The 17,295-nt window shown below is 43.4% G+C and overlaps 1 protein-coding gene across 2 annotated transcripts in view; it reads right to left on the bottom strand.

Annotated features, from left to right (window-relative positions):
- The window catches only part of AKAP13 (A-kinase anchoring protein 13), a 425,147-nt gene that overhangs the window by 103,545 nt on the left and 304,307 nt on the right, over window positions 1-17,295 (bottom strand). The window contains exons 11-13 of one of the 2 annotated variants that reach the window (XM_089687654.1): window positions 13,641-14,002; window positions 6,017-6,070; window positions 1,777-1,839 (exon numbers count right to left, since the gene is read on the bottom strand). In XM_089687654.1, coding sequence (XP_089543780.1) covers window positions 1,777-1,839; window positions 6,017-6,070; window positions 13,641-14,002 — 479 coding nt within the window. The remainder of the gene's footprint in view (window positions 1-1,776; window positions 1,840-6,016; window positions 6,071-13,640; window positions 14,003-17,295) is intronic. The other variant, XM_089687655.1, reaches the window with a different exon arrangement.

Here is a 17,295-nt window from a genome sequence, read left to right as displayed (position 1 = left end):
ACGTTGACTGTGTTGATAGGGGATTCAAGCGATTGCATCATCTATGGCTTGCTTAAAAGAAATACAAAAGCAAAAGGACTGTTAACAAGTTGTAATATTATAAGCGGACAGAGTCCATACCTGCACACAAAGCATATAACCAACAAATGATGGCACAAGCTGCACTGTAACAATGGCTCAAATCAAAACACTTAGCAAAGCAGAAGATATACACAGCAGGCATTTTGCATATATTACACTGCAAGAAGAATACGACCATCACAGAGCAACAAAGTATTTCTAAAGTGCATCAGCCCTCTTCATGTAGCAGAGCAATTTGGGGTGAACCAACATTCACCTATTGAATGCACAAGGGTTGCTTGAAGGTTATTATTTAATGTTGACATGTTTGAGTCCGCGGTGATGTGTAAAGAAGGTTGTTATGGGCATTTTTATCTTTTCTTTTTTTAAGTGGTTGCAAACCCTTACATATACCCACTGAAGTGACTAGCTTACAGTTACAAACAGAGGTGAAACAATTCCTCCTATAAATAAGTTGTAAATGTTTATCTGCAGCCCTGCCTCCTCTACAACCTCCTAAAGCACACATTTTAAACAGCATTTCTGTGCTCCAGGGATCTGACACCACATACTGCAGAGGTTAGTGTAATCTGAGACCCGAGTGGAGGGAAAGGACACCCCTAACCTACACAGTCTCATAGAGAAATATGAAGAGCTGAGGCGGTTAATCACCTGCAGTGTGCTGGGAGGAGGCTCCCCTTGTATTCTGTGGTATCGGTATACCCTGTCAGGAGAGACTCATGATGCAGATAACAGAGGGAAGGCAGAGCAGATAGGAATCACACTACGTGCTCTGGATTGCGGCTAGTACACACTATAGAGCAGGCATGTCCAAAGTCCAGCCCGCGGGCCATTTACGGCCCGGGGGTCGGTTTAATACAGCCCTCCAACAGCCCTCCCTGCTCTGTGTAATGTGGCCCTCCCACGGCCCTCCCTTCTATGGCAGACAGTCTTCTGCTTGAGAGCAGAGGGCAGTGCGCATGCCTGACTGCGGCGCGTTCTCCCTGGTCTGTGTAAATGCGGCTGTCGCACGGCCCTCCCTTCTGTGGCAGACAGTCTTCTGCTTGAGAGCAGTGCGCATGCGTGACTGCGCCGCGCTGGGAGCGACAGAGGGCGGTGACGTCAGGGCCGGGCTTCCAGCGTGAAGTGTGTTTCTCTTCCCCTCCCGGCTGCCGAGCAGAGACTTCAGCTCCAGCTACCTTTTTCACCCTTCACATTAGTGCAGGTAAGTTTTTTTTAAATTTATTTTCAATACATTGTGAAAACTCAGCTGTCAGTTGATCTTAATGTTATGAAATGAAAAGTATGTCGTTTGCAATTAACTTGGCATAAAATAATTTATTTGCATTTAATTGTAATGGTTCAAATAATGTTCGGAAAAATGTTCGGCCCTCCACCATGTTCACTTCATTCAATCTGGCCCTCTTTGAAAAAAGTTTGGACACCCCTGCTATAGAGGGATACGTTTTTTTTTTTCCATTCCAGAGGTTTACAAGCACTATATACAAGAGGCCAAGAACACCCCAGCGATGCATTTGTATCCTTGTGAACTCATCAGCAGCCCACCTATAAATACGGCATTAGATACCTCCATTGCAGAAGAAACAGAAAAACAGCAAGCAGTAACAAAGCAGCATTCACTGCAAGCACAAGGAAAAGCACCCGATGCAGCTTATGATGCAATTCCACCTTTTTACCGGCCTGCAGATACTATACCTTCTACAATTCATTTCACCACCCTCAGCAGTAAAGTTTACAGTTGAGAGACACCAGCTCATACTGAGAAGAGCCACCAAAAAGAGAGAGGAGAAATGTCAATGTTAACAGATGGAAATGGGAACACAGCTAGATAGTTAAATTGCTACTTATGGTCAAAGCAATCCTGAAAAGCGAAAACTAAAAAGGGTCAGAAGACAAACACCATTTTGCTTTAGCATGAATAGCAACATTTTTGCCCGTGTATGTTCCTATGGGCTTGGTTAAACCAGAAAGTATCTGGTGTTAGCATATGTTGACATGCATTTTTAGAAAGACAGCAAACTGCAGGTCAACCCACCCTAAATATATCATGCAGGGCCTTTTTTTCCCCACAGACATGCATTTTGCCTGCACTGGAAAATGGGGCAAAGTGCATAAGATTTCATCTGGTGAGAATGAACCCCATCTATAATCGGAGAACGCAACTACTGCTATATGGTAGTGCCACCATGAAGGCCTGCGTCAAGGGGCTGTGGTTATCTTCAAGAGGAAATTCCCAATCAAGTCTATGTGAAGGCAAAACCCAATGGAAGCAGGTCAAACCACCTGTAAATGAGCTTCGAATAATTTCAGAAGTAGCCAAAATTGATGCCATAAATACAAGCCCAAAGCCCATCGACTCAGGCCTTGAGGGAGCTGAGAAGCACAATTCAACACGAAGGTAAAATCTTTCATAGGTACATTTATTAGCTATTTTTGTTAGGTATTTTGAAGGGTTAGTTCATCTTTTCAGAAAAAAACGAAAAGGTGAACCAACATCCTACATCCTCCACACCCAGTCTCAGCTGTGTTTACCTCCATGGGTGATGAGCTGACAGTGTACATGTAACTGGTGTCGTGGTCTGGGAATCTAAAATCCCTGCTCTTTCTGCAGGGGTTCCCGGACAAATCAGAGCAATGCTCCATGCTAGTGCTGACCAATCAGAATCACTCTGATCCCTCCTAGAAGCCCTGCTGAAAGAGGAGGGAATAGATTTCAAATCTCTGGACCGCTATACTGGCTGTGTGGGCACTGACAACTCATCAGCCATGGAGGTAATTACAGAAGGGACTGGGGGTGTTAGTTCATTTTTTCTGAAAAGGTGAACCTACACGTTAAAGAGAACCTGTGCATGGTTAATTTCAGTAGATATAGCTAGAGTAGTTTAACTATTATTCTGCTTATCATAGCCTCTCCTGATTGCCAGGGGGAAATGATCTCTTAAAATTAAAAAAAAAGCACCATGTATGACTAAGCCTAGGTTCACATTATGAATCGCTTATGAATAGCACAGGGATCGCACTGCATTTCTGTACAATTCACATGAAAGTCACCACATCCGCACCATAGTCCTGCAAACAGCAATCTTAGGAACGCACCGCGACCGGATCGCATAGTCATTTTGTACCATGCCATCTGATGCAGGCAAACGCACTGCAATAGCAAACTGCATTTTGGGTATCGTTAAGAATGCACTGACACCTGTTGCAGATCACAAGGGAAGTGCAATTTGAATGCAGTGCGGGAAACGCACACAGATCGTGGGTTTGCTACACCATATTCTAGTGTGAACCAAGGCTAAGGCTAGGTTCACACCTTGCGGGTGGTTGCTGCTGCAGGAACTGCACCTCTTCCAGCACAGTGAAACGCAGGAGCTGTGGGTGGGTGCAATTCATCCTAATGGCACACGGCCCAGACTGGAAATTGTACCTGCACTGTGAACCACACTGTACTTGCAGTTCCCATGCAGGCTGAAATTCCAAAAATAGGGCAGGGACCTTTTCCTTGCATTTCAATTGAACGGACTTCTGTGCCTGGCTTGAACGCATAAATGTGAACCTAGGCTTAACCTGGTTCTGGGTACTCAGAAGCCAGATCTATGATCAGCTCTATAATCATGCAGGTGTATGGCCAACTCAGAAACACTCAAATGTTAGATAGATAAGCCATCTTTCCAGATTGGTCATGAGGGAGTTCCATTTATGTCCTCTGGACAGTATCATCATGTTTACCCCACTACAAGTTAGGGGTAAAACCTAACAAGACGACCAATATTGCAGCTATGAGTCTGTGAAGAGAACTGATGACCATGTACTGAAAAAAGGCCTTGATGACAGACTGGCACAATTTGTGTAGCAGACAATAAAATGAATCAGGCTACATTCACACTGGAAATCGTGCAACTTTGAATCGACTTTACACATTCTGCCACTCAAGTCGCATCAAAGTGTTGCAGAAATCTTTTCAAAATCGCTTCAATTTTAAGTCACATAGATCTGAACGTAATGAAAATAATGGGATGCGACTCCGTATGCAAAGTTGCATAACAAGTTTCACAAGTGTGAATGGAGCCTGATTGTGTGACTTCAACAACCAACAGTGGTTTAGTATTCAAGCAATAACTGACCAGCTGTAGGCATCATTATAGTGTGCGCGTCACCATGAGAAAAATGGTGACGGGAGGGACCTCCAGCAGATTGACATTCTCAGGTCTCTTCCTGTGTGTGTGACACCATGAGAAAAATGGTGACAGGGGAGGGGCCTCCAGCAGATTGACATTCGTGTGTGTGTGCGTGTGTGTGTATCTGTGTGACACCATGAGAAAAATGGTGACGGGGAGGGACCTCCAGCAGATTGACATTCTCAGGTCTCTTCATGTGTGTGTGTTTTCGCACTGTGTTTAGGTGCCATTTAAAATTATTGGCACCTGAACACATGGTGTGTTTTATCAGTTTTTGGATCACTGCAATTCTGCCCAAGATCACAAAACACCAGATGTGAAGGGGGCCCAGGGCGGACTGATCATTTGGAAACTCGGGCACTGCCTGAAGGCCCTGGGTCAGAAAGGGGCCCCATGAGATGCCCCTGGTACCTTTCATAGGCTTTTTTGAGTGTTGTTTGAGTGTGGGTGAGGATACAGGGGCCCCATGATCCCCTATTGCCAGGGGGCCCCATGAGTTGTAAGTCCGCCCCTGATGGGACCCCATATTTAGTATCTGTTTAGGCCTCATTCACATGGCCCCGGATGCAGACAGTTTGCATTCAGGGCCATGCACTCACTCGCATGGCTATAAAATTGAGAGCAGCAGCTATGTCTGTGCAGCCACTGCTTCCCAATTGAAATGAATAGGACTGCTTGCACAGGGATGCATGAACAAGGCCTTAGAGTGAAACTATATGCAATCCCCGTATCACTTAAATATAGAACACATTCAGTAGAATTTCTATGTGTGTGTGTGTGTGTCAGTGATTCTCAGTACATTCATTCTAAAGCCAGACTGTGTGTGGACCAGGGGCAGACTGACCATTTGGAAACTCGGGCACTGCCCAAGGGCCAGGGGTCAGTAGAGGGCCCCATGAGATGCCCCTGGTACCTCTTTCATAGGCTTTTTTGAGTTTGGGCAAGGACACAGGGGCCCCATGATCCCCTATTGCCCAGGGGCCCCATGAGTTGTCAGTCCACCCCTGATGTGGACATTTTAAAATTAAAGACTAAGTAGCTTTTTTTTCATTTGTAGCAATCGTTACCCCTACTTGGCGAGCCTTCCCTTTTAGGGACATTTCACACTATTGCACCACAGTAATTCATGCTACATGCAGCAGTTCTGTGAGGTGCCATCTGTTTTGAACATCCCAACACGCTAAGGCAACATCCCCATGCTGCAGTGCGCTGCAACCTACAGTAGTGAGTTGCGTCCCAGGTTTATTTTTGGAAGTGAAGGTTTTAAAATGCATGTACAAGGGGTTTTCTATTGAAGTAAAGCTTTGCATTGGTGCCTCGACTACTGCACTAAAGACATGATTTAAAGTGCAGATGCAAAGCCAATTATTGACTTTTGATCTGCCACTTCTCCTTTCTACAGTCATTAAAAACATCTAGACCCACCAAGTACTTGTCTCCTTGTCACATATTATGAATATAGACAAAGTCAGCCCAACCGTATAGAAGTAGCATACTGCCATTGCCAAGCCAGTAATTACTGGGAATGTTATGCTGTATATAATTTAACAATGAGAGATACTTTGGTCCTTCAAAAGCTTTCTAAACAAATGGTGAGAAGGGTCCTAAGAATATACAGGCTCTTTATATAATCAAAGCCTATGTCAAGTGGAGCTGTGGAAAGATATTATCCTCATATCTTCCTTGTGTAACAGGGCACAATGGATCTTTAGAAAGTGTTAGTACATACATATAGAGACGGATTGTTATTTTGATACCTTCTTTTGTGAGCAGTTGGCTTCCTTACAACATCCCCCAGCATTCGAAATGAACTGAAAATGAATCATTGAGATGGATCAGCATTGTTCAGAAAAGTCTGAAATAATGGGAGCAAGCAAGGGTAGAAAAAGGGCTCAGAGGCTGAAAGCTGGGCTGTGGGCACCAAACAAAGCAACGAATACAAGGGAGGTTATGTTTGCATCGTCCAGAATACACAGCTAAGGACCATAGAAAACACTCAATAGCACAGCCCAACACTGTACTTTCCATCAAGCAAACATCATAGGATACAACAATACAAGACAATTGTTCTCACTCTTTGGACTACTTCCAAGTACATAAAAGCAACGCTCAAAACTGTTTAAATCAATTGATGCAGAAGTCATCTGGCCCCATCTGTTCTGCATTAGTGGTAATTGCTGCATCCACAGACCTCATTAGTATCTAGGACTAACAGCGCCCCTCGGTGTATCCTGAGCCGTCTATACACGCACTTGTACGTTTACATGGGGCCATCTCACCGAGAACCGCTCATCAGAATGACCCAGCTACAAGGGAACCTCTTACAGAAGACATTGCATACATTTATTCCAAAATAACTAATCACAGCAATGTCATAACAAATACCAAAACAGGAGCCAGATGACTGGCTGATTTGTAATACAATACTTTCCTGTGAAGACTGATCACTGTAGATGAGTAGCACACTACATGAATTATAATGCTGAAACCTGCAGCACAGCATGGTGTGCTCCCTACTGCTGACTTACTGCTAAAGCTGGCTATACACTAGTAGGATTGGCTACACACTGGTAGGACTGGCTACACACTGGTAGGACTGGCTACACACTGGTAGAATTGGCTACACACTAGTAGGATTGGCTACACACTGGCAGGATTGGCTACACACTGGCAGGATTGGCTACACACTGGCAGGATTGGCTACACACTGGCAGGATTGGCTACACACTGGTAGGATTGGCTACACACTAGCAGTATTGGCTACACACTAGCAGTATTGGGTACACACTAGTAGTATTGGGTACACACTAGCAGGATTGGCTACACGCTAGCAGTATTGGGTACACGCTAGCAGTATTGGGTACACGCTAGCAGGATTGGGTACACGCTAGCAGTATTGGGTACACGCTAGCAGGATTGGGTACACGCTAGCAGGATTGGGTACACGCTAGCAGGATTGGCTACACACTGGCAGGATTGGCTACACACTGGCAGGATTGGCTACACACTGGCAGGATTGGCTACACACTAGCAGGATTGGCTACACACTAGCAGGATTGGCTACACACTAGCAGGATTGGCTACACACTAGCAGGATTGGCTACACACTAGCAGGATTGGCTACACACTAGCAGGATTGGCTACACACTAGCAGGATTGGCTACACACTAGCAGGATTGGCTACACACTAGCAGTATTGGGTACACACTAGCAGGATTGGCTACACACTAGTAGTATTGGGTACACACTAGCAGGATTGGCTACACGCTAGCAGTATTGGGTACACGCTAGCAGTATTGGGTACACGCTAGCAGTATTGGGTACACGCTAGCAGTATTGGGTACACGCTAGTAGTATTGGGTACACGCTAGCAGGATTGGCTACACGCTAGTAGTATTGGGTACACGCTAGCAGTATTGGCTACACGCTAGCAGTATTGGGTACACGCTAGCAGTATTGGGTACACGCTAGCAGTATTGGCTACACGCTAGCAGTATTGGCTACACGCTAGCAGTATTGGGTACACGCTAGCAGTATTGGGTACACGCTAGCAGTATTGGGTACACGCTAGCAGTATTGGGTACACGCTAGCAGTATTGGGTACACACTAGCAGTATTGGGTACACACTAGCAGTATTGGGTACACACTAGCAGTATTGGGTACACACTAGCAGTATTGGGTACACACTAGCAGTATTGGGTACACACTGGTAGAATTGGCTACACACTAGCAGTATTGGGTACACACTAGTAGTATTGGGTACACACTAGCAGGATTGGCTACACACTAGCAGGATTGGCTACACACTAGCAGGATTGGCTACACACTAGTAGTATTGGGTACACACTAGTAGTATTGGGTACACACTAGCAGGATTGGCTACACACTAGCAGGATTGGCTACACACTAGTAGTATTGGGTACACACTAGCAGGATTGGGTACACATTAGCAGGATTGGCTACACACTAGCAGGATTGGCTACACACTAGCAGGATTGGCTACACACTAGCAGGATTGGCTACACACTAGCAGGATTGGCTACACACTAGTAGGATTTTGTTCAATATTTGTTGTAAGAGCGTTCATTCAGTTTTCTAATCATTAGTGGGGTCAAAGCAATCTCCGTTTTCGACTGCAGTGACAAGAAAATTCAAAGGAGCAGGATGGAAATTTTTTCTCAAATGTACAAATTTCTAACATTGTAGGTGGTTTTCGGTCATAATGGATGGGTGGCATAATTACTAAACTATGGAAGCAGGAAAGGGATTGTGGTCACTTGTCCTTCTCCAGAAGGAAGATGGTCAAGGTTGATTTGGCTGACCAGTAACACCAACAATCCTCTCTTCCCATGCTCTTTAATTATAAAGAGGTTTGTAGAAGATTCTTCATGAACAACCTGCATTCTTCTATGCATCTCCTGCTTGGTCTATACATTTGTTAGGAAGCACAGGGCACCATTTCTATTCTGGACATCCGCAGCTCCAAGAAAAACCTTCTTTGAGCATCTGTGTTAACTTTACTACAGAAAATGGACAATGGGAGGGATTTACTAAAACTGGGGCATACTGAATCTGGTGCAGCTGTGCATAGTAACCAATCAGCTTCCAGGTTTTATTGTCAAAGCTTAACTGAACAAGCTGAGGTTAGAAGCGGATTGGCTACCATGCACAGCTGCACCAGATTCTGTGTGTACCAGTTTTATTAAATAACCCCCCCCTGATTGTGCACTATTAATAATTTGCTGGTTATTGGCAGCATTTTTGGTGTTAACATTTTATTACCACTTTTAAAACAATACGAATACTACGCCATTACCAAAAGAAAAAATAGCTATAGCTTTGATGGGCTCCCTTCTTGAACAATGGTTACACCGATGATGGGAGCAGCTTCACTTTTTTTTTTTACATTAAAAAGGTCTCTTTTAAAGAAAATTCTATAGTCTCTTTATTAAGCATGTAAGTAATGGCAATCATCCATTTAATTTAAGTAATTCTATAATGTAGCACTACTATTTTAGACAAATCTTTCTATTAATAGTTTCCATTATATAGCACATGGGATCAGCCATTTTTTTTTATTTACTGATTACACTTGCATGTTGAGCTTCCTGTACCGTTGTACCATGATTGTGCTTTAGTGTTTTCTTTCAGTGCATGTTTAAGAGTCGGCTGAAACTAATGGAAAATAATTTGACTAATGAATGTTATTTTAACAGTCACTCAGCAAAGGCGCAGATTGCAGAGTCTGACATACAGATAACCAGTAGAGGAAGTAGCAACAGCTCTATTCACAAAATACCGCCATCAAACATTTTAAGCATGCAGTTTGCACTGAAAATACATACAGATGAACACACTGAAAATAAACGATATAGTTTCCCTTTAGCTGCTTAGCAGCACGATATAAAAGCACATCTCCGGAGAAAGAAAAAATGCTCCCTTACTGTGGGGCTGCCTCACACTAAAAAGGTTAAATGCTTGTGAAGTCTAGGGGGCTGCACAAATCAATTTGACCTACCCGATCCTTCAGCAGCGAGCACTCTCTTTTACTCCCCTGTCGTCCGGCAGTGGACTCTCCCTCTGGGTTATCATTTCTAAGGCAGAGCTATGGGCTCTGCATTTGACTTGATGATGTCAGAGGACCTGCGACCACCGGGGCATAGGGGAGAAGAGAATGCGGAGACTGGTCTTACAGCCTGGTGGGAGCGGGGATCCTATACATATAACTGCTTTTTCACACCCCCTAGACCTAAATGAGCATTTAACCCTTTCAGTGTGGGCTCAGCCCCATTGCAAGGGAGGAGTTTTCCTTTCCCTGGAGTTCAGCTTTAACATTTTTGACAAATGTTTTTTCTATAAAATATTGGGCCCTATTTAAAAATGGAGAAAAGGAAACCAGACCTGTTAGACTCCTTGTCAAATTTCCCTGTGAATGACCTAAAACCTACCTCACTCTAGGAAACGGTGGCGCAGTACATGAGCCCCCATATATCTAACTCATTATCCTGCACGATATAACATTTTTGTGCTTAATCACTATGCAAAGTGAAGCATCCACATCCATCTGCACTGCAAGCCCTGTTTTGTTAGCTAGAGGTCATCAGCTGAAATTTGATTGCTGTTGCATTCTTTTACCCATCATATAGATTCCGGCCTTCCACATGAACCTCTTCATAGGATATACAACAATTCACTCTTCACTCTCCTCTAGATTTTTGATTTAAAATATAACACCACTTTTTCTGACCATATTTCACCCATATTTAGGGCGTAACAAACAGCACCTCATCCCCAAACTGCTCACCCATTGGAATCATAGGGCTTTGCCTGCAAAGCCACATAATTCATTTTCAGGATGCGTGAATTAAAAAACTACTTGCACCGAAGCAGAGGGACTAGTATTTCTCCATTAAGCCCAAAATTGTACACTTGTAGTCCACAGATACTTCCTCCAGCTCCATAGCTAAAGGTCCAGGGGCTGGAGGAAGAGTTTGTAGGAAACGGAACAACGCACCCAAGATCCAATGATCAAAGGTGCAATGCTATGCTAAAAAAAATAAATAAATAAAAAATTATATATATTTACATACATACACACACAGGTGTACCTCGGTTTACGAACACCTCGGTTAACATAATTTTCGGTTTACGAATGAAAATTCATTGAAAATAATGGCTCAGTCTACAAATTTTTTTTCGCAATACAAACGGATTAATTGGTTTTCAATGCATTTACAAATTTATTTTTAATCATGTCCCTGTACAGTATTTATGCCTTTAAAGTGCACTTTATAAAGAGTTTTGAACAGATAAGACTTTTTTTTAAACTTTTTTATGACCGAAGGAACGGATTAATTGGTTTTCAATGCATTCCTATGGGAAACCGCGTTTCGATTTACAACTTTTTTGCAATACGAAAAGTCCCACAGAACAAATTAAATTCATAAACTGAGGTACGTGTGTGTACGTGTATGTGTTCGTGCGTGCATGTGTGTGTGTATAGCGGCACAGTGGCTTAGTGGTTAGCACTTCTGCCTTGCAGGAATTGGGTCATGGGTTTGATTCCCAACCATGGCGCCTCCTGCATGGAGTTTGCATGTTGTCCCTGTGTTCGCGCGGGCTTCCTCCGGGTACTCCGGTTTCCCCCCACACTCCAAAGACATGCTGGAAGGTTAATTGGCTCCTGTCTAAATTGTCCTAGTTTCATCCCTGGCCACGCGGGATTTCCTGCATGGTAGGGGGGTTGGGGAAAGACCTGGCAACCTACCCTGTAAAATAATTGAAAATTCATGGAAAAAGTTGCTTACGAGTGACGGTACATGCAATCGCCAAGGGTAGGATACGACTGAATGGATATATATATATAGATAGATATAGATATATAGATAGAGATAGATATATAGATAGATATATAGATAGATATAGATAGATACAGTTGTGTCCAAAATTATTCAACCCCCACTGAAATTGAGTGTTTTGGCCAGTTTGACATTGCTTTTGATCATTCAGTCATCTTGCTTACATTTACATTAAAGAGGCACTTGTAGGTCAGACAAATATAACATAACAGTTATAATGAAATAACCACAAATGTCTTTTCTGTGCTCACAGCATTATCAGTTTTATTCAACCCCCAAGTGACATTCAATCTTAGTACTTAGTACAGCATCCTTTTACAGTTATAACAGCTTTTAAACGTGAAGCATAGCTTGACACAAGTGTCTTGCAGCGATCTACGGGTATCTTCGCCCATTCTTCATGGGCAAAGGCCTCCAGTTCAGTCACATTCTTAGGCTTGCGCACTGCAACTGCTTTCTTTAAGTCCCACCAGAGGTTCTCAATCGGATTTAAGTCTGGTGACTGCGATGGCCACTCCAAAATGTTCCAGCCTTTCCTCTGCAACCATGCTCTAGTGGACTTGGAGGTATGCTTGGGATCATTGTCCTGTTGAAAGGTCCAACGTCTCCCAAGCCTCAGGTGTGTGACGGACTGCATCACGTTTCCATCCAATATCTCCTGGTACTGAAGAGAATTCATGGTACCTTGCACACGCTGAAGCTTCCCTGTACCTGCAGAAGCAAAACAGCCCCAAAGCATGATTGACCCTCCACCATGCTTCACAGTAGGCAAGGTGTTCTTTTCATCATAGGCCTTGTTCTTCCTCCTCCAAACATAGCGTTGATCCATGGGCCCAAACAGTTCTAATTTTGTTTCATCAGTCCACAGAACACTATCCCACAACTTTTGTGGTTTGTCCACATGGCTTTTGGCATACTGCAGTCGACTCTTCTTATTCTTTGGAGACAGCAAGGGGGTACGCCTGGGAGTTCTGGCACGGAGGCCTTCATTACGCAGTGTGCGTCTTATTGTCTGGGCTGAAACTTCTGTACCCACATCTGACAAATCTTTTCTCAGTTCCTCAGCAGTCACACGGGGACTTCTCTCCACTCTACGCTTCAGGTAGCGCACAGCAGTCGAAGTCAGCATCTTCTTTCTGCCACGACCAGGTAGCGTTTCAACAGTGCCCTTTGCCTTGAATTTGCGAATGATGCTTCCTAAGGTGTCTCTTGGTATGTTTAACATCTTTGCAATCTTCTTATAGCCATTGCCCTTCCTGTGAAGAGAAATCACCTCTTCTCTTGTCTTCCTGGACCATTCTCTTGCCTTCACCATGTTTGTAACCACACCAGTAAATGTCTAGAAGGAGCTGAGTATCACAGTCATTTTAAAGCTGCCTAATTGGTGCTTATTATGCTTGATTGCTGCTCGGTGACATCCACAGGTGTTTTCAATACCTGATGGAAAGCACCTGTATGAACCTCTGTTCTTCAGAGTGGTAGTCTTTAAGGGGTTGAATAATTGTGGCAATGAAGAAACCACATAAGAACCATTTACTACTGTATTACATAAACAATTGATGTCATTTTAGTTGCATTTGGGTAGTTACAACGTCCTTGTAGGATTTGATTCTGAATACAATTCCAAATGTACACTATAGTCCCTAAACCCCTTTACAGCATTGGGGGTTGAATAATTTTGGACACAACTGTAGATAGATAGATAGATAGATAAGATATATTTTTTTGTAAATGGCGCCATTCTCCTTTAAATCACCTGATAACAGACTTTCGGTAAGAGTTCAATGAGAAAACAAGTGTTCTCTTATGGAGGGGGGTCTTGTTGGGAGGTACAGAAGTTTCCCCCGTGTAATTCATCATATACATTTTTAGAGTCCTTTTCACAGAAGTTTTATGAAAGCTAAATGGTAATAATTGTTACCCTTTCATAGGAAAGCAAGAATCTATTAAAATATAAAAAAAATTGCACCAAAATTTGCATAGGCATTTAAAAGAAGTTTCATGCAGATATGATGCCCTCACCTCCTGCGACTAATTTCACTGTCACTGGGGGGGTGTTTCCACGGCTCCCAGCTGTGCCTCCTGGGTGGAGAAGCAGAGCGAATGGTGCTCTTAGAGCGGGTGATGTGAGGTGACACTTCGGTGATGTTGTCCATCTCCTCCCCTTCCATCTCTGACGCTCCCGTGTTCTCACACTCCCTCTCCTCTACAAATGCAGTCACTGTGCTGCTACAGCTGCTGTCCATACTGTGCCGATCGCTGGGCTTCTTCATGCTTAATGTGCGGGGAATAGAAATGTCACTGCCATGGGAGGAGTTCCTTTCTAAAGAAGTATCATCTGAGCCCAAACTGGAGACATCACACAAAGACTGTTCTTCTTCAAGCTGAAATAAAAGCATAAACAGAAGTTTGTCAATGAACTTCTTAGTATAAGTTCTTGCAGATCACAAGATGACATTCTCATATGCAATATGGTACAGTCAAATGAAACATATTACTTACAATATTAAAAAAAAAAAAGTGAACCAACACTCTACCCAGCCCCCAGTCCACACGGTACCTACCCTCTGTGGGTGATGAGCTGTCAGTGCCCATGAAACTGATGCAGCAGTTCAAAGATTTGAAATCTCAGATCTCTGCAGCGCTTCAGGGATGATACAAATTGAGGTGCCAGCAATGACCAATGAGAATCGCTCTGATCTGCCCTGAAAGTGCTGCAGAAAGCAGAGGGAGAAGAGCAGGGATTTCTCCCGTGTACAGCCAATTATGCCTAAGGGGAGCTGTACTTAACACCAGGGCTTTCCAAGCATGGAAAAAAGCCATCCCTAATGTCCCTGGGTGCATGAGGGATGTTGGCACGATGAAATCTCAAGTCATGCTATCATAGGTTATATTTGCCCTGTGTGCATGATACCTGAAAGAGTGACTCCAATTTTATTGAGAAAACAAAAAGCAATCCCCTCTGGGTGATCAATGTACATTTCATGATTTTTAACAAACTTTGTTGCAGATTCATATCTTTTTCTGCTGTTTGTTTCTCCATGTCCTTGTAGACTGATTCTGAATTGGAAGGACTAGTTCATTATAATGACCTGGAGCACTTTGTGTGTTCTGATGAGAACTGTAGGGTCTGCACCCCTTTAGAAGTATTTAACCTTTAAAGAATGCTTCGCTAAAAATAAAATTTCTAATGCAGTGGGTGAATAAAATTTGACTATCTGAGGATTCGTTCACATGTGAGGTTGGGGGGGGGGGGCAGTAAAACCTTGAAGGTGAACAGGAGCTTTACTACCCCCCCCCAACCAACAGCTCCCTCTTTAGCTACAGAAGCAGCAGCCAGGAGAATACATATGCCACGGCCGTGATGTGGCAGGAATCATGACCCATTCAAGTGAATTAGGCTGTTCTGCATGCACCCCACAACCGCTATCTATGTTTTGGAGTGATAGTGCTGGGTCCAAGGGGGTTAAAGCAGGCAGTAAGGAGGTGATACAATGCCCCCCCACCTCCCTTAGGAGACCAAAGCAAATGTGAGGGAGGTCTTAGCGCAGACAACCTCTGGGAAAATCAGTGAGTCAATGACACAAGCCGGAAATGACATTTCTGGGGGTGTTCAGTATACCAACAACATACAGAACACCGCTAGGTAACTTTTAATAACATTAAATTACAACATGGCTTGTGCATTATTGTATAAGCTAGAATTAAAAAAACATTTTTTGTAAAGTGGAGCTACCCTTTAAAAGCCTAACAGACTTTCTGCCCCTTTCCCACCATATTTTAAGGATACGTTCACCCTTTTAGGATGGAACATGTAATATGTTCCCACTCCTGCAGCCGCTCCCAGCACGCCCTGTGACAGCTGGCTAGGAATCTTCTCCCTGTACCCACTGTCACTATTTGAAATGAGCGCAGCCATGCGGGGCTCCGCCCACATGGCCATGTCATTCATTCACAGAGTTCTGTGAATGGATGAACAACAAGTATTGACAGCCTTTGTGGCTGTTGGCTTGCAGTTCCCAATACACTGTCAGGGTGCTGTTGAGCGCTCTAGGTAGTCATTGTGTAACTGCCTGTCTGTACAAGGTATGAGCACACAGCTTACACTGACAGTCTGCAGGAACCTGCAGTGCACCCCTGGTCTGCTGATTGCATGTGCAATGCTTTACAGGTTAATAAATGCACATCTTTTTGCAAGTAAAAAAAAACGTGCATTTATTTATTTATTTTAAAAGGTGAACTTATCTTTTAAAAACTAAAAAAAATAGACTTTTGGCTGGAGTTGAGCTTTAACTGACACCTTTATGGGGCTGCACAGAACATTTATACACCTTGGCCGAGAAGAGTCAACAATTTCTAGACAATCTCCATACTGTGTGCAATGGAAATTCAGCAATTAAACAGATCACATGAATGTCACATACTGTACCAAAATGTTGTGCAAATCTATGACAAAGTTGAATAGTGTTTTCTAGCGTGCCACTCAGTAGATGTTTGCCGTTATAGACTGTAACTGTACACTAACTAATGTGTACTTGTCAGCCACAGAGCTGTCTTTGTGGAAGAAGGGAAACAAAGGAAAAAAGTCTTCACACTGCTAATGAAATGAGGAGGACTGAAGGGAGCAGACAAGGAAATGATCTCACCATGCACTCATCCTCCTGTGAAACACTGTTGCAATCCCTGATACAATGGACAGACTCCTCTGGAGGAAATCAGTTATGCGCTGTAGTAGCAGCACTACCGTTTTATAAATAAACATATTATATGAAGGTCTTTATTAAAATATAACAGAGGCTACACTCAGCATAGAGAACAAGAAAGCAGTGTGGCCGACAATCCATGACTCCATCTGTGATTGGATGGGAGCTGCACAAATGTGAAAGTTGTCCACACAAACACCTGCAATGGTTGGTCCCGAAATACACAACAATGAACAAAGCGATGAGAATATTTTTTCGCATGCTAGTCTCATTTCAAAAATGAAGAGGTTACGAACGTTTCGAAAATTCTCACACTACAGAACACAATTTCGGACATGTTGTATTGTACTGTAAGTATTCTTTCGTTTCTGAACCTGCGTAGTCTTGCTCTAGCGATTTTTTTTTTCCGGACGAATACTGGACTGATTAAATGAAAATTGTACGATCTAGTATCATCTGAAAAAAATGTGTGTTTATCCCGTCTAATAGTTTAGGACAAAAGCTGTGTACCAACGATCAGATTGTCGTAGAGTCGCTTCCAAAAGTGGTATTTTTCATCAGATTTTCTGATCGGGTCAAAGGCTTTAGCTAGTCTAGTTTGTGTTTATTGAACAAGAAAACATAAGCGGCTTTCTTTGCATACCTGATCCCTGGTAACCGGTTTGTCTTCAGAAGTTAAGTGGTGTCAAACCCAAAACAAGAAAATGTATTATATTGCTTACCAATTCTTAGAAATGGAGGCTGCATTATTAGATTTAGGCTTTTTTCACCTGGTGATCCAGTGTTATTTTTCAGACCAAGCTGTCCAGCAAAAGCGGCAGTTAGAGATGTGAGACAAATCATTTACCAACTGACAGGGGTGCTTAAAGCGGAGCTCCACCCAAAAGGGGAAGTTCCACTTTAAGCCTTTGTCCCCCGCGCCCTATAAAGGATTGGCACCTTTGGGAAGCGGGTACCTGAATTTGACAGGTACG

Source organism: Staurois parvus, unplaced genomic scaffold (genome assembly GCF_062004578.1).
Source record: "Staurois parvus isolate SC_StPar_1 unplaced genomic scaffold, SC_StPar_1.0 ptg000432l, whole genome shotgun sequence".
In the NCBI taxonomy this organism is placed as follows: domain Eukaryota; kingdom Metazoa; phylum Chordata; class Amphibia; order Anura; family Ranidae; genus Staurois; species Staurois parvus.
This window is presented reverse-complemented; position numbering and strand designations above follow the sequence as displayed.